The sequence below is a fragment of the Gadus macrocephalus genome, chromosome 6 (assembly GCF_031168955.1).
Source record: "Gadus macrocephalus chromosome 6, ASM3116895v1".
Classification (NCBI taxonomy): domain Eukaryota; kingdom Metazoa; phylum Chordata; class Actinopteri; order Gadiformes; family Gadidae; genus Gadus; species Gadus macrocephalus.
Window position 1 is genome coordinate 6,063,022 of NC_082387.1, and position 24,336 is coordinate 6,087,357.

At 45.5% G+C, this 24,336-nt stretch overlaps 2 protein-coding genes and 2 long non-coding RNA genes across 4 annotated transcripts; 1 reads left to right on the top strand and 3 right to left on the bottom strand.

The window, feature by feature from the left end:
• Positions 1 to 4,339: 4,339 nt before the first annotated feature.
• On the bottom strand, positions 4,340 to 5,374 carry LOC132459027 (uncharacterized). The gene is made up of 2 exons (XM_060053419.1): positions 4,892 to 5,374; positions 4,340 to 4,675 (listed from the first exon to the last, which is right to left on the bottom strand). Exons 1-2 carry the CDS (start codon positions 5,333 to 5,335, stop codon positions 4,373 to 4,375), a joined length of 747 nt encoding a protein of 248 aa, XP_059909402.1. The 5' UTR covers positions 5,336 to 5,374; the 3' UTR covers positions 4,340 to 4,372.
• Positions 5,375 to 7,254: 1,880 nt separating this feature from the next.
• Positions 7,255 to 8,709, bottom strand: LOC132458778 (uncharacterized). The gene is made up of 2 exons (XR_009525954.1): positions 8,441 to 8,709; positions 7,255 to 7,556 (listed from the first exon to the last, which is right to left on the bottom strand). It is a non-coding gene; the product is annotated as an uncharacterized LOC132458778 (long non-coding RNA).
• A 9,219-nt stretch (positions 8,710 to 17,928) lies between these two features.
• Positions 17,929 to 21,929, top strand: LOC132459046 (uncharacterized). The gene is made up of 9 exons (XM_060053430.1): positions 17,929 to 18,332; positions 19,244 to 19,357; positions 19,525 to 20,181; positions 20,280 to 20,466; positions 20,676 to 20,742; positions 20,822 to 20,876; positions 20,964 to 21,195; positions 21,306 to 21,455; positions 21,624 to 21,929. Exons 1-9 carry the CDS (start codon positions 17,985 to 17,987, stop codon positions 21,878 to 21,880), a joined length of 2,067 nt encoding a protein of 688 aa, XP_059909413.1. The 5' UTR covers positions 17,929 to 17,984; the 3' UTR covers positions 21,881 to 21,929.
• A 445-nt stretch (positions 21,930 to 22,374) lies between these two features.
• On the bottom strand, positions 22,375 to 23,247 carry LOC132459029 (uncharacterized). Its single transcript, XR_009526084.1, has 2 exons — positions 22,827 to 23,247; positions 22,375 to 22,625 (listed from the first exon to the last, which is right to left on the bottom strand). It is a non-coding gene; the product is annotated as an uncharacterized LOC132459029 (long non-coding RNA).
• Positions 23,248 to 24,336: the final 1,089 nt, after the last annotated feature.

The following is a 24,336-nucleotide window of genomic DNA, read 5'->3' on the forward strand; positions in this document are numbered from 1 at the left end:
CTGCAGCACACAAACCCTCCTACTGTCAGGCATGCAAACTGGCTCGGGGTGAAAAAGGTGAGAATGATGCGTGAGCTGAGAAAAACACAGACCCACTATAGGGTTCCAGGTTTATACTCCGGGGAGTTTTCTTTTACATTTTTTATTACTTTTTTAATGTATTAGGGTTCGTCATAAGCTAAAAGAAATTACAGGACTGCGCACAATTACGAACAAAGCATTAATTTATTATGCGCAAGGGCAGCCCCAATAGGTACATAACTTATTACAAATAACAAGAGGTGGGAGGACAGGGCAATAGGAGTATGCCATTATTTATTTTTCTTCTTGGCCTGGACCAGTGTCTCAAGGGCCCGCTTTCCTCTCGGCTATATCGACTAGTATGTATCAACACAACTGGTGACCCGTTGAAAAATCCTCTTTTGGTGCGTTTCCACCGGAGGGTGCGTTCGGTTCGCAAAGTTGCGGCACGGTTTGCGTTTCCACCGCCAAAAGTGGGCGTGACATGGGTATAAAAACAAGCCGCGAGGTATAATTCTGGACAATGGACGTGTCGCGTAAAGGAGGTGGAGGTGGACCTATTAAAGAAGGCAATACTTTATTAAAGCATGCAATTGTGATGTAGAACAAAATAAAAACAAAACAAAGTGCTTGCATGACATTGAAGCCTACAGCGATCGTTACTTAACTTGTGTGGTGGTGCCTTATCATTTGTTTACCCTCGCGTTGCCATGGCAACGCGATTGCACTCTCATTGGCTGAACGATGAGAACTTAGATAATATAAGGTCGCGGGGAGACGAAGCTCTGTTCGTTTGTATATTTTATTTACGTGACCATATTTTTGTTATGTTTGTTTTGGGAATCAGTTCTCGTCGTTCACCTTCGGGATGTTTACGTAGCTGCCGCGGCGATCGACATCCGGCCTACCATGAGGGTACTGTTGGCGGTGGAAACAAGGCATTTAAAGGCTCCGCTGGGCTCACGCTTGGCCGTTTCAGATGGTAGGCGACTTTCCGCTCGCGCTGTCGGCTGGCCGCGCGGCTTCACGAGCGCGCGCATGCGTTAGACGAGCACGGAAGCGACAGTTCCACGGGAGTGCGCCCACTTGTCGTGCCGCCTGACAGAATGCTGCGCCTTCTCTGTCCGCTCGCCTCTCCATTGAGAATGCATTAGCAGGCGCTACAAGGACTCCATGGCTGGCCATCAGACCCCCCCCCCCCCCCCCCCCCAAATGTTTTCTCAACGGATCTCCACGAATCACACAAGTGGTCAATTTTGTCTTCAAAACGGCGAATTTCGCCGAAAGGTGACTAGTTTGCATGCCTGGTTACTGTAATGGACACAGTGCAGCTTCCAGACAGGTGTTGAAATTTAGTGTCCCACAGCACATAGCCCGTCAGGGTTAAACTACTTTTTGGCTTTGTTGGTTTGGTTTTTGTTAGAGATAGCAATTGAAGGTATACAATTGAATAGAACATGGAGTGGAAGAAATTCAGCAGACACTTTCATGCACAAAGCAGGATCTGAAAAATGCTTGCTCACTTTAATGTACAGTTCTTCCAAAAATGAAAAAGAAAACTAGTGTGGGGTGATCTCAACTTCTAAGGAAACTAGTACCTCTGAATAAATGTATATAATGGGCTAGACACACAAAAGATTGTCGAGCATAATTAAAGTTACAAAAAGTGCTTGATCACATTTGTTCACATCACCTTGTGAAAGTGCAGTCCTTGCATCAAACAAGACCCTTTTGAAAACAGCAACTTAAAAAAGGTTTTACATTTTTGAACTAATTTGACTGAGTTGCTCAAAAAGGTCTATGCAAATATGCACAAAAAAAAAAGCAAATTTTTGTATTTTGAGTAAATGGAGCACATGCATCACCCAAAGTTTGGTATGGTAACCACATCACACACCCACACATCATTTGCCATGGTTTCTGTTGAAATCTCAGTGATATGTCCCACATAGCCAATCAATTTCATCTAATCTCAGCCTTGGAGGTTGTGTAGGCCTTAAACTACTGCACTTTTTCTTATTAAATCAATCATTACTATGATTTCCAATTAAAGGTGAAGAAATACAAATTTGGCTGCCGTAGTCATGCAGGTAGTACAAAAATAGATATGGACTATGGACATACAAACTAACATTTCAACAGAAAGAATGTCATTATGTAAGCATTTTACCAGCAAGAACAGGTATTTTAGAGAACAGAAAACTCAAATGACAAAATAAAAATTTAGATAAGACTTTTAGATTATATCCATCTCGAAGTAATTGCTTGAGAGGACGTTATCAAGCTCCGTCCTGAATTCAGGGAAAGAGCTATATGTGCAAGGAACCTCAAGAGTAGCACCACACGTGTGCCCAATTGGCCTTCTCCCAAGTCCAGTTTCAGCATTAAAGGATACCATCACTTTATCTACACATATGACACTGGACCCTGTGCAGAAGCGTAGGAATTTCTCCGCCTTTGTTTGGTCGGCATTTTTTATGTAACGTTGGAGATAACTGAACACATTCTGTTCTCTCCGACTAAGGACAACATTTGTTGTGTCCAACAACTGCACTACTCGTTTGCCTGTGGCCTTTTTGGACTCGTAAAGAGCCAACACACTTTCTTTGTCAGGAAGGTTTTGCTGTACAACCAAGATAACTGTACTGAAGCTATCTGACAAATTTAGGCTCCTGCAGAATGGCTTTGTGAGCCATGGATTCAATGGCTGTTCTCATATTATCTTTTTGTGGAAGAGAATGTGAGCCCATTCGTGAAAAAAGCTCAAGCAAATCATCTTCATCGTCTTCCTCCATCCTCCCCTCAAGAGCCCTTTCCACAGCTGCCCTCTCGACTGGAGGTAAGTAGTTGAGAAAGGACATAATGAGCAGGTCTACATCTACCGAATCCATACCATGGATGCACGCTACCATGAAGGCCTTTGAAAGCATCACTGGAAGTACACCAAGATCTAGTAACCCCTTCACCCACACACGTCCAACCGCTTGCCATTCACCATGACAGAAATCAGGCCTCAGCCTTGGGACCCTCTCAGTTTCCCCATCACACTGCTGAAGAAACATCTCCCAAAATGCAGTGTACACCTCCCGCGAAACCCCTGAATCGTCAACAGCATTTTCATTAACAAAATCCATCTTCAAAAACACAGAAATTATACTACTGTCCATAAACACAGACAGAACATCTTCGACCACATTAATTCTGCGAATTGAAGCTCGACGAAAACCCTCTGTGGCCCCATAGCTGGCAGTTGATGCCTGGACGGAATCAGGTGATACGTGGGCAGGAGCAGTCGGCAGTAGTTCTCTCGACTGGAAGGCGAACACAACACAATAAAAGGGTCACTGTATGAAGAACTACAGCATGGTTAAGGTCCAAACTATTTGAGACATGACATTTTCCCCAACATTCAATAGCATAACTTCAAAATAGAAATACTAAACTTCAAAATAATATCACAGAACCTGAATTGAAGCTCGACGAAAACCCTCTGTGGGCCCTGAGATGGCAGCTATTGATTGGACAGAGGAATCAGGTGATGTGTGGGCAGGAGCATTCGGCTGTTCTCTCGACTGGAAGGCGAAGACAGAACACAAAAGAGTCATTGCATGAGGAACAGCAGTATGTTCGAGGTACAAAAACTGGAGACATCACATTTATCAAAAATTCACTGGCACACCAAAATAGAAATGACAACTTTCTAAACATAGAACCCACACAATCTCACTTGGTGATGTCATGTGAAACCATGCAAAAGGAGTTGACCATGAAAAGCCCAGAACAATTGAAATGGTCCAGAACAAAGTGGAAATGGTCTTAAATATCATGGTCTTTTTTATCTTCGCAAGCACTGGGGCTCTGGTAGCATAGTCGTTAAGGAACCTGGCTAACATGCTAGTAGCCTGGAATTTGTTGTTTCGAAGCTGCCACCATTGTGCCCTTGAGCAAGGCACTTAACCTTAAGTTGCTCTTGGGGAGACTGGTAAATTATCTGTAAATGTAAAGCACTTAAAGCAAAATTGTGTTCAAATGTTAATGTTTTTTTTATCATTCAGGTGGGTGTTAAGAGTGCAGAGATGTATATGATCACAAAAAACCTCCTTCAAAAATGAGGGAATGTGATCCTGCAATTGCTTACTAAATGTGAAGCCTAATGCATACAGGCCTAGACTTTCTGTGATTCTAATGCCATCGTGGTCAAAAAGGGTATTCAAAGGAACCATCTATACTAACGTTTAAATCAGTTTAAATCGCAAACTGGAGTTTAGAATCACAGCTATTCAGAATGAGCACTCCAAACATTTTATAAGATTGTTGGTTACATGCTTCCCTGAAATTTGCCCCTTTCTCATTAGGTACTATTAACATTAATTACCTGTAAAACATTTGAACATCTTATTTGGACTGTCACCTCATCCTCTGAAGCAGCCTCATAATCCGAACACCACTCTACTGTGTCTGACTCTGAGACTGCATTGGAATCTTTGACTCTCCTCGGGCTCGTGTCTTCCATGTCTGTAATGTCCAAATCAGAAGACTGCTCTGAAGCGGTGTCATCAACATTAATAATGAAGTCGGCCTCCTCTTGCCGATCACTGGGAATGTTGGTGGATGAGTCAGATGTTGCAGGGTCTGAAACAATGGCATTCAGATTCTGCAACAAACACAAAAAAAATGCTTTAAGTCTTGCAACACATTACTTCACAATAAAAATGTACCAGGACAACTACACATTGTTCACTAAGTCAATTCTAACAAACACCAAAATACATCTGCTAAAGGGGAATTCAGTGTTATTTGACCCGTAACCCCATTGTTTGTGGTCACCATATACTGTCCATGGGAACAAGAAAGAATAAAAGTAACAAACCCCTGTGCTTAGATCTTCTAAATCTTCAGTCGATGAGTCACTTTCGTCCTCCACAGAGAATTTGTCCTTTGAGCAGATGTAAAAACGGAGAAGCTTCAACTTTGTTGACTCGTACAACTTGCCCACGGTCTCTTCCAACGGAATGCAATTCCTTTTGAAGTCACGCACCTCAAAATCAAAAATATGTTGTGGCCCTTTGGTCGACGATCCATTTGGGAAAAACAGCTGTTTTCCGGTTTCTAGAACCTGCTCCACGGTAGTTTCTTTAGGAACCGTTGTGTGTCTAGTCCCACCACCATGCCTCGTTCTCACCTGGGTGTAGTGAGGTTTTGAATAGTGAAGCCACCCAATTTCAATCTTCCGTACCACCTTTTCTGCACTTTTGTTGCACTTTCTAGACAATCCATGCGATTCTGATGGCGTGTGACAATCCGTTTTCAACATCTTCCTGTCCCCTATCTTCTCCCTTATCCTCTCCAAAAGGGTCACTCTGTTAGTTGTATGGCGCTGCTGATGACAAAAAGAGACAACAGCTAGTCGATCGCCATAGGTTGGTATATATCGTGCAAGCTGCTCATCAGTCATCAGTGTAAGCACAGCCTTGTCAATCTGCAAGCAAAAATGTTGGAGAAAAGCAGTTAAAGAAACGCACATGCAGTGCAGAAACCAACAAACATGAACCATAAACCAATAGCCTAGTTAATTTGAGTGAACTGTATTTCACTTAACAGTCAGGTATTACGTATTTCTTCAAGGAAAGGTTCAAAATCCAAAGGATAGCTTTTAACAGTTACTTTATTTGGTAAAGTATTTCGGTATGGTAAACTATGACTATGAAGCAAAAGGAGATTGAAGATGTATTCTAAACACGTGCTGAGCGACTCCCAGCTGACCAACTTATTTAACCCTATCCGTATGGGCTGCCGAGAGTTTCTGAAGTCAATGTGGGTCTGTAGGCTGTTATGATCTGATCAGCGCGGTCCGGAAGTAGTGGGGGGAGCCGATGTGAGATAATCTTCGGTATTTTCTCGCCTGGTCTGTGATGCTGCCTTCTGTGGCTAAAGTATTTATTACAGTCTTCAGTAGGGTCTTGCTCCCCTTGTGGCTATGTATGGTATTTACGGCTTATATGTTTGGTCCTGCATCATTGGATCTATGTGTAGGTAGCTTAGATTCTTAAAATACGTAACAGTCCCTCCTTGGTCATCTTAGATGACCATACAATATTATTTAAAATCCTAAACACCATTTACCACACCGAAAACATAGTCAAAGTAGGATAATTCATCAACACCACCAACCGAGTGGGAAAACTCGGTTTTTACCGAGCAAAAACCATCACGGATTACCATAACACTGTAACGGCATTCACCTTGTGGGTCTCATTGGGAATACAGGTCATTATTTAACAATACAACAATGAACATAAATCTTGTTATCATACAATCACATGGCCAAACAGCACACAAACAAAACCATTCATAGAAATCCTGAGCTAATACTTTTGGTCATGTGCTACAAGGTCATACAATTTTCATCATGTGCAAAAGTAAAGTAAAAATTGGTATTCATAATACAATTTTTAAAATTTCAAAATGATTGATAGCCAAGCATGGATTTGGGGGGTTCAGGTGATCTTCGTGTATTGGTGCGCCGCTTCATGTGGGTGGTTTGGGCATGGATTTGGGGGGTTTAGGTGATCTTCGTGTATTGGTGCGCCGGTTCATGTGGGTGGTTTGGGTATTGTTATTATCGTAGTCATTGTTTTTATTTTTATTTTTTCTGTCGCCGTCGGGCCTGTAATTCATGAACCCAAGACTCGTCCCTCCTTGTCAAGGGCTCAACTCAGAGAGGTTACTCCTACATCATGGGAGCCTCCAAACAGGTTCTCCGTCGTCGTCGTGTCAGTAACAGGTGGCCTGTAAAACAACCGTCTCAAGGAAGATCAAGGCCCTTTCCCATTCCTTTGCTCTGTCTCAACCCTACATCTCAACCCTAACCCTCATTGCTCAATCTCATTGCTACCCCTCATTGCTACCCCTTAACGGTCCCCTACCAAATGGGACAACCCTACCCTGTGACGTCATCATGGCCTCCCCATGCCCCCTAGCAGATAACCAGACCCCTGGTAATGTTACAAGAGACAGACTGGCTGCCATTGTCTCGGGCAACGAGCAAGACCCATTGTAAAGATGTTTAACCTGAAATGGTATTTATATTTTGTAATTGGCCCGGCCTGCCAGACTGGCCACACTCACACTGGCAGATTTGAGCACGGATAGGTGCTAAAACAGCCACGGCCACGGCCAGAAGGCCTAGTGTGAGTGCCCCCTTAGATAATAATCGGTTAAGAACAAGAACACTTTAGAAGAAACCCTTTATTTAAATAAGAAACACTGAACCACACATCTAAAAATACACACAAACACACACCTAAAAATACACACACACACACACACTCTCTCTCTCTCAGCTTTTGAGAGAATGGTGGAGAATCACATCTTCTCCACCATTTCGCCAACTTTGCCTCGCTCTCCTCATGCCTCGCCTGCCCCCTGGCACTCTCCTCTTGGAAGGGGTGTCTGGGGTGGTGGAAGAGGTGCCTGGGGTGGAGGAGCATGAGGGAGAGGTGGGGGGGGCTGGTGGCAGTGGACTCAACGAAGTCCTGAAAGAAAACGAATAAGACGGAATTTGGAATTATATGCCAGAACTGGTTGATATGGCCATATGTTATGTACAATATATAATAGCTATGTACACAATATAGTACTGCCAAAAAATACATTGATTAACCATGTAATATTACTAATATAATATAATATCTTAGTCTAATAATACTTATAGAATATTACTAATATAATATATATATGAGTAGGTATATATTACTTATAGATTATTAATAATTAATAACTAATAATATTACTAATATTACTTTCTATATTAGCTAAGAGTTTATTGTTTACTGTTTACTGTTTTTTGTTTACTTTTTATAGTTAGTTAGTTAAGAGTTTATTGTTTATCTTATCTTATATTATAATTATTGTTTACTGTTAACTTTTTATTTTACTTTTTATAGTTATCTTAGAGTGTATTGTTTATCTTATATTGTATATAATTTAATATTGTGTTGCGTTTCTTTCTGTAAACTACTGGACAATCAATTTCCTTGAGGGAGTCATCCCAAAAGGATCAATAAAGCCTAATCTAATCTAATATAATATAATATAATATATTAGTATAGTAAAGCTTATTTTTAACCTGGAGTCACTAGAACATGGAAGATCTGGATATCATACGACATGATATCCAGCCCGGTCCCGGTCTGCAGCCCCGGCGACGGCCGGGCTGCAGAGCTCTTGATCGGGCATGCATCCCGGCCGAGAACCGGGGTCGGGCGGCCTGCGCAAGTCGGCCGGGGACTTTCGCGATCTTCCGCGAAAATCGGCCACAGACTTCCGAGAGTCCGCGGCCGGGCTTCGAAGCTCGAGGCCGGGCTGCAGAGTATAATTAATAAAATAATTACTAGTTAATTACAGAGAAAGTACTTACATTTGTGTTTTTCCAATCCTGTCGCATCTTTTTGTCCTCCATCTTGTCTAGGATATTTCTTGATTTTCCGTTTTCTCGCAAGGTATTGTGGGAGCAAGTCACAACTGAAGCGCTTTGAGGGTGCCCATCGAAAATCTCAATTTTGAGGGGATGTTAGCCCTCCCTCCTACCCCTTAAACTACAGTTAAACAGTAATGGGACATTGCTCCACGGTGCGTGCACGCGCAACAGCGAGGGCTAGGGCTGAGATTTTCTTTGGAGCAAAGGAATGAGATTCAACCCAACAGTACCATTATCAATGTAGCGATTCAGAAATAACGGGTTGCACTCGCAACCAAACAATACTATATAATAACAAACATAGTCTAGTATGGTTGTTTTAAAATTTGTTATTTAAGTAAATCCGGGATATTGATCATCTTATATACAGGCGCTTCTACTAGAATAGTATAGGTGTTGACTATTCTACATATTACAGCTGGATAGGGTCGGGCCCCTCAGGTGATGTATCGTTCACTTTCATCGGATCATATCTGATCTCCATGTAAGCCTGAATGGCACTTGGCGCTTCTGTAGCGCCCACTGCTGTGGTGATCAGCAGATGCAGTGGCCCTCGTGCACAGGGAATACAACGGCAGCCGTTGACAATTAACACGGTCTCTGCATTTATTCCCGCGACGGGCACTTACTGGATCATGCCTTTTCACCCCCCCAAACATATTCTCCATCCATCCTGTGAAAGGGTCATTAATGCCGGAGTTCACTGCCAATTTTAACCTGAGGGATTGTAATCATGCCATCGCCCTGGCCACCAACCCAACCGGCGCTGTGCTATTGGGGATAAAAGTACAACATGTTGTGCCTATCATCACATTTACCCCTCCTTGCTCTGTCAATAATATATCCATATCTATATATGTTCCTTTTAACTTTATCTGGTAAACTGAACGAACTGTTGCTGATTATGATACATGTAATTTATCCAAACAATATATATACTTTTTTTTTTTCTTTTTTCTTTTTAATATGGTGGACAACCAAAACAGAACCGATTCAAATCCTGCCGTTATTTGATTTCCTCATGTGACTGTTACTCCTTGCTCGGCGGACGTAGTTTATAGGCTCCAGGTTTGTCTGCATCTGGAACTTTTGTTTCTATTGTAGAAATACAAACTCATGTGTTAGTTGTTCAAAAAACATATTTCCTATAATTCTATTTTTAATTGTTCTAATGGAAGTCCATTATGGGATCCTAGAAATGTAAGTGTAAGCATGAATCTAACTGTAAGCATTACGTGCAAAGTTAGCTGTGTCAGAGTGATATACGGTACTCATCTTGCTTCTGGAAACATTGGACCTGAAAATTGTATGCGTTTCAAATATGTTTGTATTATAATTGATCTATTTAGTGCTTGTACGGATTTTACATTTTTGTTTTGAGTGACCCATTCCTTATTCTGAGCCGATTTCAACCTTCAACCTTGATTTAATATTCACACTACATCCCTCCTTGCGCATTGCTTCAGCCATGCGCATTAAAATTCCTACCAACGGTGTAGTGCAACCAAGTTGAAGTTCCCTTCCTTAGTCATCTTAACCAATTCATTATGAAGATAAATGAAGACCAGTACATACAAAACCAAAGGTCGATAGTTGTGGGTTTATGCAGCCGTCCTGAGACCACGCTGTTGTTAAATGCAGTAAACCGTAAATGTTCCATGAGTCAGTATACCTGTGTGCCGTAACTTATCAGAGTAAAAAATATCAGACTATGAGACGTTGACGTTGTAATAAAGCTTTACAGCAGTAGCAGTGGTATTTGAAAGGTTAACCCACTACTTCTGAATCTAAATTGAGCCTATATTGTCCCTGGCGAGCAGATGTATTGTTAATCCCTTTTCTATTTTATAAACCCAAAAATATGAAAAAAGGGAAATTACAATGTTAAAATTTGTATGTTCAATATCACTTCTTTGTAACCGTATCTGGTTCCAACAGTTGCCTTATAGGGTGATATTTTAAAACAAAACAAAACTTGAACCTAAAAAGAAAAATTCAGAAGTTATTGGGTGAAACAAATGTTATTGAAAGTTAATTATAATGAACCATTTTCTAATTATCTTAGTTTTATATGTGGTATGCTTTCAATATCCCCTTGTGTATGTAACAGTCGAGTAACCTCCATTATTTTGGTGGCTCTGACACACACAAGATGACATTCACACATGGTATATGAATCCACCATTTGTTTTCATTTTATATTTTTATTTTCATTTTATTCTTATCTCTATATACACATTCTTAAGAAAAGCCCGAACGAAGATTAATCATAACATGCATCAACAGACCTAAAAATAAGCATATTATTCAACAATTTGAGACTCAGATGGGATTTCTTCCTGCGGAGCCCTTCATTTTCTAAAGGGTCCGCCGAAAGGTCCGCTGAGTGGCCAGGGGTTCTTACACCTTCAAAAGTGTTGCTGAGGGCAGCTGCCTCACAACAAACAAAAAGCCTTTGTTAACCATATGGTCATCTCAGTCATCATTCCTTAAGATGTCATAAATATGGGGTTGGCCGTTCCTTATCTCTTGCGTCTCTGCGCTTCTCTGGGGATCAAGGATAACAGGCCCAAACCAACACAAGATAACAAAGGAACAGAGTGAGAACTGATTTCCACTAACCTCAAAGGATTTTGAAAGACCCTGCAGAATAACAGGGTGACAAGACCACATGGGAAAATACAAACATACAAAACTTAAATTTGAACATTATCAAAATATCTTAATATTAAAAATCTGCATTTCAATATTAGGCATCATACTTCTGTTGTTGCCGGAACGTTGTCAGTTGGGAACAGTCGGGGTTACGTACGGCTGTGCGTTTTGGTTGACCATTAAACTGGTTGTGATATATTGTAATAATCGAGTATTTTGTCATGTAATGAAAAAAAACGTAACACGTATTTTGTTAATTAAAATTAGGATGAATTATGGATTATTACTTATTATTTAATTGTAAATATTGTCAATTATTAATCATAGATTACGTGAAGACTTTAATTAAAATATTGTTATTTTCATAGTCTGTAATGAAATATATATTTTATTCTTTCCTATTTTGGTATTTTGGACCTCGTCAGGTCTGTTGAACTATGCATTTCTACCGCTTGTCCTCAGGATCCTCTATTGGGGGGGACTCCTCTATTGGAGGTTATCCCAGAACTCTTCTAATAAGAATCCCCAGGCCTGGATAACCCCGGACTTCTGTGGACGAGCGGTATGCACGCTATGGACAACTTTAAAGGCTAACCGTTCATGATGCAGAGTTTAGATAATTATTCCTATCTTAAAGAGATAGTTCACCGGTGGGAATATGAAGGTTTTATGAATTAAATAATTCAATGTATTATAAATGTGAAAAAAAAATTTAATTGGTTCATCCTAGCCTGAAAAAAGGCAGAAAGAGTGTTTTCATGGTCTCTCTGGCTCAAAGTGAGAAAACGATAGTTATGTTATTATAACTCTAGTTCTATGATTGTAGGCGTAGCCGTCTAGGCTTCGCCTTATGGGCTTGTCCCGTGAGCGCGCTGAAAATTCAAACTATGCACCTATCAGCGTGGGCACCGCCCACATTTCCCACGGTATCGTGTCTATATAACGCAGTGTATACCGTCGCTCATCCTCCAAGCTTTTCTTTCAGCAATTGGAGGGTACAGCAGGTGGGAAACTAGACGGCTACGCCTACAATCATAGAACTAGAGTTATAATAACATAACTATCGTTCTATTTCATGTAGGCTACGCCGTCTAGGCTTCGCCTTATGGGCTAAGGTGAAGCTGCGAGCGGAGCCCGATCAATGTACTCCTGCTGGACCCCAGTCAAAAAGACCTAAGTCACCAGAACACATTAAGACTCAAAAAGCCAAGGAAGTGTAAAACACAACAGCTTTATAAAAAACTAATTCCTCCTAGATCAAGCAAGGCAATGATCAAGGGAGAAAAAAGTGAGTCTGTAAAGACTCCGGCTCTATTCCGTGCTTCATGGAACCCATGAAAGGAAAAGAAAAAACCAGAGCAACTAGGTTTCCATTAGGTCCGCTACCACCGGGGGCGGAGCTACGGAATTCGGCTCTCCAATAATGGGACTCTCTCGGCCGTTTCTTATTTGAAGAAAACGGCGGGAGTGCCATACTGGTAAACAAAACCACCAGACAATTGGCGAGCCAATAGAAAACCCCCTAGCCTGTTTTTCATTTGAAAAAAGGTGGGAGAGTAAGACTGGTAATCAAGTCCAACTCGCCAGCCGGCGAGAGGAAATCCAACCACGACGCTTTAAAGAACATGTCTATATTCTTAAGCCGTAAAAGGGGTCCCGGACTCTAGCACAGAGTTGCCGAGTGAGCCCCTGGACATGTCTAACATGTAAAAACGGACAAAGGGGCCGGGGGAAGACCAAGACGCAGCTGCGCAGATGTCTTCCACCGAAACGCCCTTGAGTAGAGCCGTTGAAGCGGCCACGCTTCAACGGTGGCGCCAAGCCCTGCCGAGAGTAGGCTAGGCAAACACCCTCACATACCCAGCGAGAAAACCGCTGCTTAGAGAGAGCGCGGCCCCTGCTAGCGTCGCTATAACACACAAACAACTGTTGTGTGGAGCGGAACGCTGCCGAGCGATTCACGTACATAGCCAACGCCCGAACCGGGCACAGGAGATGCAACTCCGCCTCCGCCTCACTAGAATGAGGCGGGGGGTGAAAAGCCTTAAGCACAATATCCCTCGACCGAAAATAACTATTAATGTTCTTCGGGAGGAACGCAGGATTAGGTCTGAGCAACGCGAAAAAGCTGTCCTCGTTTAGCAACAAGCAACTCGGGCTGACAGACAGAGCGGTTAGCTCACCGGCCCGCTTGGCAGAAACCAAGGCCAACAAGAGCGCCGTCTTAAATGACAGGGCATCCAAAGGGGCCTGAGAGAGAGGCTCGAAAGGATCCCTGGACAATCCGCGCAACACGGTGGGGAGATCCCAGCGTGGTGTAAGCACGCGTGAAACAGGCCTAACCCGTCTAGCCCCAAGCAAGAATCTCTTGACCAGTGGATGGCTGAAGATCGGTCCACCATCACAGCCTGCATGGCCAGCCGAAACGGCTGCCGCATAGACCTTGATAGTGGAGAAGGCCAAACCTTTTTCCAATAAGTTTTGCAGAAACGAAAGCACGCTTCCCACCTCGCATTGAGATGGGACAGCGTGGTTCGTCTCACACCAATTAGAGAAGGCGCACCACTTCGCCGCATAGAGGGAAGAAGTAGAAGGCGCACGAGCACTCTGAATAGTGTTGATAACCGTCTCAGGCAAACCTTTGCCCTGCAGGATCAACCTCTCAGGAGCCAAACCAACAGCCGTCCCGAGACATCGGGCGGGTGGTGCACCGTCCCGTGGGCCTGTGAAAGCGCATCCGGCCTGAATGGTACTGGCCAAGGCGCCGACCGCGAGAGCACGGCCAGCTCTGGAAACCACAGAGCTGAACGGTTCTCCGGGGCCACTAATATCAGGGACAGTCTCTCCTGTCTGACCCGTTCCAGAAGAGGAAGGATCAGCTGGAGCGGGGGAAACGCATACAAGAGAGCCCGCGGCCAAGGTGTGTGTGCCAACGCATCTACCCCCAACGGGGGAAGATCCCGAGGGCTGAGGGAGAACCACCACCTGCAGTGCGTGTTCTCCCGGGACGCGAAGAGGTCCACCTGCGCTGTCCCGAACCTCTGCCAGATCAGTCTGACAATGTCGGGATGTAACCGCCACTCGTCTCGGCGGGGACCGCCTCGAGACATGAGGTCCGCCCCAAAGTTCTGGGCGCCCGCGATATGCAGGGCTCTCAGACTGCGGAGATACTGATGAGCCCAAAGCCAGAGCTCGACCGCCTTTCGGTGGAGAGCAGGGGAGCGGACTCCCCCCTGTCTGTTGATGTACGCCGCCGCCGACACGCTGTCTGTCCTGATCAGAACGTGGCGGCCGCGCACCAGGTGAAAGAAATGCAACAGCACTTTCCTCACAGCGTCGAGCTCCAACACATTTATGTGTGCTGTAGGGGGCGTGCGCCACTCGTCTCCGACCGAGTGAGAGAGGCACGTTCCTCCCCAACCCGTCAACGAGGCGTCCGTGAAGACCACTACGTAGGACGCCACCCTGCCCAGGGGAACACCCTTGAGAAGGGCGGAGGGTCCTTTCCAATATTCCAGGTCTGGCGACACCGAACGGGGGACGAGGAGCACCCTGAGCTTGTGTCGCCTGGGGTCCAACCGTTGGCGAGCAAACCACCGCTGGAGTCTGCGCATAAAAAGCAGACCCAGGGGGACCACGGGGTGGGCAGCTGCCATCAGCCCCAACAGGCGCATGGTGGACAGTGCGGTCACGTTTCTGCGAACGTGAAAACGGGAGAGCGCCGACAGGATGGCGTCTCGCCGAGGAGGCGAAAGCATCGCAATCATGGTGGCTGAGTCTAGGCAAAGCCCCAAGTAGACTGTCTGCCGGCTGGGGAGCGGGGAGCTCTTCTCCCAGTTGATGGCAAAACCCAGGAAGGAGAGATGGTTTATCACCAACATGGTGTCCCTTCTCGCGGTCTCTTCTGAGTTGCTCAGAATAAGCAGATCGTCTAGGTAGAAGAGAATCCTCTTTCCCTGACGTCTGAGCGGTTCCAACGCCGTCTCCACACACTTCGAGAAGGTGCGCGGAGCCAGGGAATAGCCGAACGGCAGACACTGGTACTCGTACGCCATCCCCATAAAGGCAAAGCGGAGAAACTTCCTGTGCGCCTGCCGAACAGGGACGTGGAAGTAAGCATCCTTGAGATCCAGGGATGTGAACCAATCGCCCTCTCTCACACACCGGAACAATGCTCCGACCGTGAGCATTCTGAACTTCCTCGTGGCAACGAATCTGTTGAACACGCGAAGATCCAGAATAGGTCTCATTTCCCCTGACTTCTTGGAAACCAGGAAGTAGCGGGAATAAAAACCTAGGTGAGACTCGTGGGGGGGAACGACAGTGATGGCCCCCTTTACCAAGAGACGTGCCACCTCTGCTGCCAGAGCCGTGCTCGCAGCCGGGTCCCGTAGCGTGGTCTCCACCAACCCCATAAAGGGTGGGGGACGACGCTTGAACTGTATGGGATGGCCCCATCTCAACGTGGTGTCCAACCACGATGGCAGAACGCACCGCTCTTGCCAACACGCATAGCGGTTGGAGAGAGGGCGAGCCGACAGCTGAGGAAGACCGTCCAGGAATAACCCGTATTCCTCTGCCCCTACCGCCTCCACACTGCGTGTGAACCAAGGGGGGCTTCCCACGAAAGGGAGGAGGCTCAGCGAGCGTAGGAGACGTACCAGAACTAGCAGCTGTAAAAACAACGAGCTGTCTAGACGTCGCGCTCGTGCCCGCTGAACAGGGAGCGAGCCGTCCGGCGCTGTCCGCAGGCTGTAGCCACAGCGCGCGGACCCATCTCCTCACCTATAATGTGGGGAACCAGGAGACCGGTACAAGCGGCCGTATCCACGGGCTCGTGCAACGAGTCTCTGATCCGTCCATGAGGCTCCAAGGGACGCCGCTTCTTAGAAGCAGGTGAACCAGAGGCCATGTGAACACGCCGTCCGACCGTCACCCTACAGCCACCGGGCTGAGAGGGGGAAATAGGCAACATGGAGGAGCGCACCACAAGCGTAGGACGCAGGTGGCCTGGGGAATATCGCTCTTTAGGTACCATGTACTGCCGTTCGGCCGAACGGTCTTTACTCTTTTCTTTAATAGGGAAAGAAAAAGTAGGAGCAAGCGTCCGGAACTTCCCGGTCCGTGGCGCTGCTGCTCTCCCCGTGCGCGGCGGCTGCGGCTGCTGCACCGGGGCTGGAGTCGGAGGCGGTCCCATGGAACGCTGGGACCGGCCTAGACCGCGCTTCCTCTCAGCCTGCTGGCGGGAGGAGCCCGTGAGAATCGTCCCGAACCGGGAATGATTCTCACGGACTGACTGCTGGTGCGCGAGCACCTCGGAGAACCTGGGACCAAATAGGCCATCCGGCGCTAGTGGACCCTGGACGAGGCTGGCCCGCTCTCGTTCCGGCACCGCAGTGTGGGAGAGCCATATGACCCTTTGAATCATGGTAGCCCACGCCATATGCTGGCCGGCCGAAACGGCTATCGGCTGGCATAGCTGGAGGATGGCGCTGGAAAAGCGGGAAACCGCCAGCCATCTCGCGGCTTCCTCCGGGCCGTAGGCCTCCCTGTCAGCCGACAAGGAGACCATGGCAGAGGAGAGCAGGGCGATGTTGTTGACCGCCGCCGCGGATTGAGAGGCACAAACGAACACCCTGTCCGTTAGGCCGACAATCTGCTTCTGGAGGCGGTCGGGGGGCAGCGGCTTTTCGTTAAGGAGCCCGGCGCCCGGACAGAGAAGCGCTGCCAGGGGAGGCTCCAGGCGAGGGATCCCCCTCGCCTGAGTATCGGCCCACCCCTCCACGTTGGTGAAATCCGTGTAGGATCTTACCGGAGCCTTCAGGGTCGAAGGGGCCTCACCGGCAGCAATAAACAAGTGCTGCAAAGGCGGGAACAAGGGGCACTGGGTAACCCGCCGGGAAAAAGATGGGGTGCGAAAGCACTCGCCCTGCATATCGTCAGATACGGGGGCGAGAGGCGGGACCGGCATGGGAATCCCTTTGATGGCCGCCGCCTCACCCATGATCTCCCGGAAGAGATCGGTCATCCGGCGCGGACCCTCGTGTTGTATGACGGTGGCGGTTGTAACCCGAGAGCGGGAAAAACCGGACGCCGAGTCGCCGAAGACGTCGTCCAGGGAGGCGTCGATGATGCCATCGTCGACGTCAGGTCCGAACAGGTCGATGGCGTCAGCCATTTCCACCGCAGGGGAAAAGAAGAGATGCCTGGAGAGGATCCCCTCTTCAGGCAGCTCCCGGCAGGCGACACAGGAGACGGGGGCCGCCATAGCAGCCGCGGCGTGGTCGGTGCCGAGGCACCAAAAGCACGCCAAGTGCCCGTCACCCGGTGCCAGGGAGGCGGGACAGGAGGCGCATAGGAGTCCTGAAAAGGACCTAGCTCTAGGAGCGCTCTCAGGTGGCCCTGAAAAGGGCCGTTTGTCCGCGGCCTCGCCCGAGCCGCTGCCACCGGCTTGGGAGATCCGTGTTGAAGTTCTCATCTTCTTAATTGTAGTTCTCAATTTCTCGCTGATAAGCACAAGTGCTGAAAGAAAAGGGAGGATGAGCGACGGTATACACCGCGTTATATAGACACGATACCGTGGGAAATGTGGGCGGTGCCCACGCTGATAGGTGCATAGTTTGAATTTTCAGCGCGCCTGCATAAGGCGAAGCCTAGACGGCGTAGCCTACATGAAATAGAACCTCCAACTACCACAGTGCATTGCGCTCGCTGCCCGCCCACCTCTTTCAATTAAAAGGGGGAAGGACCCATGCGAGCAAACAAACATTCACGAAGTTATTCACGAACCGTCGTTGACTAGTTTTGACTCGTTTTTCCAAAAGCAATCATGCCCAGTGGTTGTTTGGTACCCGGTTGCACCGAAAAGTCGAGGTTGGGACAGAGTGTAAGTTTTCACGGTTTGCCAGTGAAAGACGCTCATCGTTGCAAACTATGGCTGCGGGCGATAAACAACCCCAGAGTTGGAGAAGACACCGGGATGGAAATTATAAAAGGAAAAACGATATGCAGTCTCCATTTCAAACTGGAGGATTTTGATGGAAGACTTTTCGGCAAGATAAGGTCCGCACTCAAACCAACTGCTGTTCCGTCCGTCTTCGCTGTGGGCCCGTTCCCAGGTGACGAACAGGCCGGGGCTTCTAATGCACCTCCCGCAGCGAAACGCAGTCGCCTACAGGTAAGACTGTCGTAATATTCTACTATATTTCTGTGCTGCTACTAGTGAGCACTTCAGTTTACTGCTAGAGCTCACTAGCAGTGAAAAGGGTCCTATGTTCCCCATGCCGTTTGCGACTCCCGGAGCTCTTAGTATATAATATAATTTGTATAATAATATCACGGCCAAAGGCTCTGCGCATCCGGTTGGCCGTAGCGCGGGGGGCTCTCGTAGGGATTGGGCTTCTCGGGGTTTGTTTACCGGCGTATGAAAAGACTGCGTCAGGTTCTCCGACATCTCCCTCTTCCACAAAAGGTAAACACTTGCAATGGTAGTTTTCTCGGCCGGTATTTGGCAGTAATGGTGGAAAAACTAACATATCGGGGAACATAGGACCCTTTTTGGGAAAAGCGGTCCTTTGTTCCCCAGTCTCCTACAAAGAGGGGAACATAGGACCCGGGGAACATAGGACCCGGGATCATAGATACGCTCCCTCGGCTGCTACCCGGGTCTCTGTGTGCTTGCTTAGAATTACTGTCGATTTCGCTATGGACGCCGGGGATGAGTTTTGAACGAGCATTGCCCGTTGCCTTGCGCTAGGTATGTAGTATGTACTGCCCACTGCACAACAAATTGCCGGCATGAGTTACCACTGAAATCAATGGGTCAGTGGGTGAGATCGGTCGTCAAGGTGGTGGCGCAAAGCTACAGTGACGTCACGTGACCCAAACGAATAGCAGCTATCGGGGCAAATTGCTAAAATAGTTCAAAAACAAAGTAAAGCAGGAAAAAAGCCTTTTCAGTGAGTGATATAATCTAACATTATACTAGGAAGCAAATGCATATTGAGCAGTTTTATTCTTGTCCCTACATTCAATTTTTGTGTGTGTGGTACCAAAAACATGACAAACTAAATGCCTGTGTCATTACAGAACGCTGATAGTGGTCATTGCGCATTGACTCTCTCTGCATCCTCCAACCTGCTGAAGACCTTCCCTTTGACATCCACACCAGTGAAAACCTTTCCCTCGGACCAAGGACTATCGGTAAGATTCTGAAAAGGCTACTTTACAAATGATCTAAATCAAATATTTTGCCAATATATTACTTGCACAAGATAACACTTTCTAACTTTCAACTAATCATTCTAAAGGAATAATATTTATATAATTGGTCATCTTTACAATTAAAAATAAACCTCTTTGTTTTGCAGACATCGTGCCCCGACACACCTGGGACCCTTGATTCAAGTTTTAGCACTGTGGGTGAAGCAGACGAAAACTATCAGCCCAACACAACTGTCACCCCCACGTCAACGTCTTCATCAGAAGATGAAGGCATCAATGACTGGCATGGAAAGAAGATCATTGTGAATGAGTCCTGCTTGATGTCACTTTTCAAATTTTGCCAGATGTGCGGCAAGCCTCTGTCATCAAAAACTGTCTTTGACTGTGGGGCGCAAAGGAAGGTGACGTGGACATGTCTTGCTGGACATTCCGGGACATGGAGATCATCGCCTGAAGTGAGGGGAATGGCAGAGGTGAACCTCCTCGCAGCGGCAGCTGTTGAGTTCAGGGGTGGCACGTACACTGAACTGTCAGACTGGTGCAAGACCATGAATGTCCAAATGATCGCCAAGACTACATTTTATGAGATGCAGAAGGCTTACTTGCACCCTGCCATTGAAGACCTATATCAACAACAGAGAAAAGAAATCATGGCCAGAGTGTACCTAGAACAGGAGGATGGGAAGAAGCTACACTTGTCAGGGGATGGCCGGTGTGACACCCCAGGTTTCAGTGCCAAGTACTGCCATTACACCCTCATGTTGGACGACACCAAGGAGATTATTCACACAGAACTGCTGCAGGTAAATAAAAGATTAACACTGGAAAATAAAAATATGTTATTATTGCTGCGGTGAAAATTATTATTCAATTCAAGTAACTATTCAACTTTATTTTCTAGTCTACAGAAGCCGGCAGCTCTGTTGCCATGGAACCACTCGGTTTCAAAAGAGGCATGAATGAGATCATGGGTGATGGCTTAGATATTGAGGTGATGACCACGGACCGCTCAACATCGATACGCAAGATCATGAGGGAAGAATTCCCCAATGTTCGGCATGAGTTTGACATCTGGCATACAGCGAAAGGTATGTATTTTTTGCCTTCCCTGTACACACACAACAAAACATAATCCTCCCCCATTCTCCAGCCCTCCCCATTCACAAATCATGTCCAGAGCTTTGCAGCACAGTGATTTATATATTGCAGATAAAAGGATGGGATTTGGCTGTACTTTACAAAAAAATTCAACAAATGTTGTGAGGGGACCGAACTTATGTTACATTTATTCTTTCAGGTTTGAGGAAGAAGATACAGAGGAAAGGAGCAATTAAAGGGAACGAAATTCTTGCTGCATGGAGCAGGTCAGTGTTGGTTTGTAAAGTGCCAAGCTTTTCATTGTTTTGTAAGTTTCTAAATTACTAATTTTCTTTTCTTTCATAGGTCAATCATAAACCACATGTGGTTTACCTGTGCAACAAGCAAGGGTGATACAGAGGTAAGGAATCAAAGGCTTTGTTCATCTGTTTTTTAGAGACCAAAAATATATAGTCTTATAATTGTAAATAATACTTGTTTCATACAGATACTGAAATGCAGATGGCAGTCCATTCTACACCACGTGTGTAATGAGCATGAATGGACGGAGGATGATGGACAAACAAACCGGTGTGGACATCATCCTCTAACAGCCCAGGAGCAAAGCAAGCGCCAATGGATGAAGAGGGAGTCTTCAGCGTTTGAAAATCTCGAATCGCTGGTAAATGACAAAAGGCTTTTGAAAGACCTGGAACAGATGGCCCTGTTCAAACACACTGGTGAGTTCATAATAGTTCTCCTTATAAGCTTGAATACTTTACAAAATCACTCCGTAATGATCATGTTTTCATTCTCATATTCTTTTCCCTTTTTATTTTATTGCATACAGGGCCGCTGGAGATCTTTCACAGTGCAATGCTCAAGTACCTCCCAAAAAGGCAGGGATTCTCTTTCCAGGGAATGAGAGAAAGGGGTCATCTTGCATGTTTGGAGCACAATGAAAACATTGTCAAAAGAAAGCAGGCCACAACCAAGACAGGTGTGTAGTAAGAGTGGCTCAATGAAGAATCAAGAATATAATTTTCACAGCTTACACGGTTTGCAGATTTAGCTGAATAATTCAGGTATAATTCATTTGAAAAAAGTACAGCATCTCAAATGTTGCCTTCATAGTCTTATCTATAATTATTTTTAATTTCTTATGCAGGACAACCACGCTTCAACCAAGTGTTTTGCAGGAGATCCAAGCAGTGGGTCGTGAAGCAGATTTTTATTCCACACACCACCCAGTTCATTGACACACTTGTCACAAGTATCATAACCAGGAGACGAAACCCAACGATTAGATATAAGGTTTCAACATCCTCACTTGCCCTGCCCCAGCCTGCGCTGCCACCTAACATTGCACCAGTGCCAAAACCACCAAAGGAGGCGGCAGTGGCTGAATTAAAAAGGCGCTTCTGAGAGGGACATCTGACCTATTTTATCTATTTAAACATATCTTTTGTAAAACATTTGTTTTCAATCTTATCTTTGTAAATATTGGATCATTTTCCTTTGTGAATAAAATCTTGTTTTTACTACCTTACCTTGGACTCCTGTATAAACCCATGTTCACCATAACAAACTTCACTGCAATAATTATTTAAATCTGTCATTAAATTTTTTTTCCATATGGTTAAAACTACAATTTGTGGTATAAATCACGAAGTTGCAAAGTAGGTTCAACATACAGCCATCATGTATGAATGTAGCAAGAATAGATTTATAAGTAGGCTACTTAGGTATCATTTGTATATTACTGTACATCAAACATTTGCTCATGACAGTATTTCAGCATATCAAGTAGGCTATATATAAACCTTTTCTCCCCAGTTGAAATAAGTGTTCATCTTATACAGCAGGCCTACTTTAGTGTAACATCATTTGGTATAGTAAACAAATCACAACAACCAACATGAATTTGAAGTTTTATTCATAAAATATAAACTATATACAAAAACAAAACGTATGGTGAGTTTGCTAAATATCACAGCTCATCTTGGGCATCTACCGTCTCCTGGTAGCCACGGTACTGCCCATCTTGTGTTGGGTAATTAGCCCTGATGGCCTGGACAACACATGCTGGCAAAACAAGGCGATTGCCTCTCCCAAGTCTCTCACCTTGCAGTATCCACTCCAGGAAATGCCGGTAAGATGTTAGCCTATACTGTCTAAGAAAGAAAGAACAAAATTAGCAAAAGCAAGATAAATTATGCCTTGAGTAGCCTACAGCATTACACAGACTTGAAGCTAACGTAACGTAGCCTATGCTCTGCCAATAAGGTCGGCTACTTTCGGATAACTACATTGTCACGTTCCCCGTGACTCAAAACGATTGTAGCCAATGTGTTAGTAAACAAACACTTACTCTGTGCTCAGACGTCCGTTTCTCCCGGCGGGCTTTGGCTGGCGTTTCCATTTGACTTTCTGGGTCCGGAAATAAGTGTCCAATACCCAACGGTTCAGATGAGGCGTAAAGCCTGGGTGAGATGTTACACACACGGCCCCTTCCTCGCCAGATTCAGCCATTTCATCGCGAAGAAACTGGCATCGCTGAAATTCGCTGCAGCACCGGGACTCTTTGTGAGTCTCCATAGGTGAACAGAGCAAACAGGTACACCACCAGGTCACTCCGGCGCGATCCGGCTCCTCGGCAACAGGCAAGGCTTGTTCAGCTGCAGCCTCAGCAGCCTCCTCCTCTATTCGTCTCAGTTCTTCCTCGCTGTATTCTGGCTCATACAAATAGCCCTGAATATCACAATGCAGCAATATATTTTCAAACTCAGCTGTTGCTTTTGCCATGGTCAGAGGTTTGTGTCGGTCTCCCGTCCCTCTCATTCCCGCTCAGTACGCGAGCTGAGCGTGCAAGCTCCCGCCCCCTCTCATTCCTTATTGGTGGAAAAATTTCCGGCAAATTTGCCACCAAAAGTGTGTTGTAGTCCTCGGCCCATCTAGCGGGAAGAGAGGTTTCTCCCGAAATGACGTCAAACGCGTCATTTGACGTCATTTCGGGAGAAAATTAGATGAGGAAAAATGGGCCAAGGGGAGACTGGTTTAGACTGATATTTTTTTATATATTAATTTACATTACAATAGCGATTTTATAATGATAGAACGCCGGTTCTAAATGGGTGAACTATCCCTTTAAGATCACCGTGTGACTGTCGTACAGGGATCTGGTTTGATGTAAGACCCCTGGGTTGGTGTCCTTTTGTAGGACTTCTTTCGGTTCTGGAATCCGGCTTTCCTAATTGTTGAATACAAGATATTGCATGCATATTGGTGGTTAAATATTATATCTATTGCAATCGCTTCAATGGAAGCAATAGTTGACCTTTGAACACACATGCAGTGTTATTCAGTTTATTTGTATGTAGTAGCTGATTATAGTAGAATTTAACCCATGTACCTTTAATATTCGCAAAAAACGTATTGTAATTGTGACTACATCAGTTGAGCTAACTCTTTCCTTGGGCACCGTTTAAAACCATGTGCACCATTTATTAATTAGACATATTATTCTAGCAGTTGAACCCCATGTCTATTTGAACCAGCCTGGTTCTCTACCTGTCTTGCTACACAAAACGCATGTTTAATAGACAGAAGGGCTTAGCAACCTGAAAAAAAATAATTACTGTCAGTGTTTGGCATTCGTTCTTATACTGCCATTTCCTGGAGAGAGAGAGAGAATTAAGATCAATGCAGAGAAGTAAAAAGATGAGTGTTTTGGCAACTTTAATGCTTGTGTTGCCACCTCCTAAAGAGAAAAGAGAATTAAGATTTTAATGCACAGAAGTAAAATGATGATCGTGGGCAACTGATCTTTGTGTTGCCACTCCTTGATTAGAAAAGAGAATTTTTGTAGAAATGTTAATGAT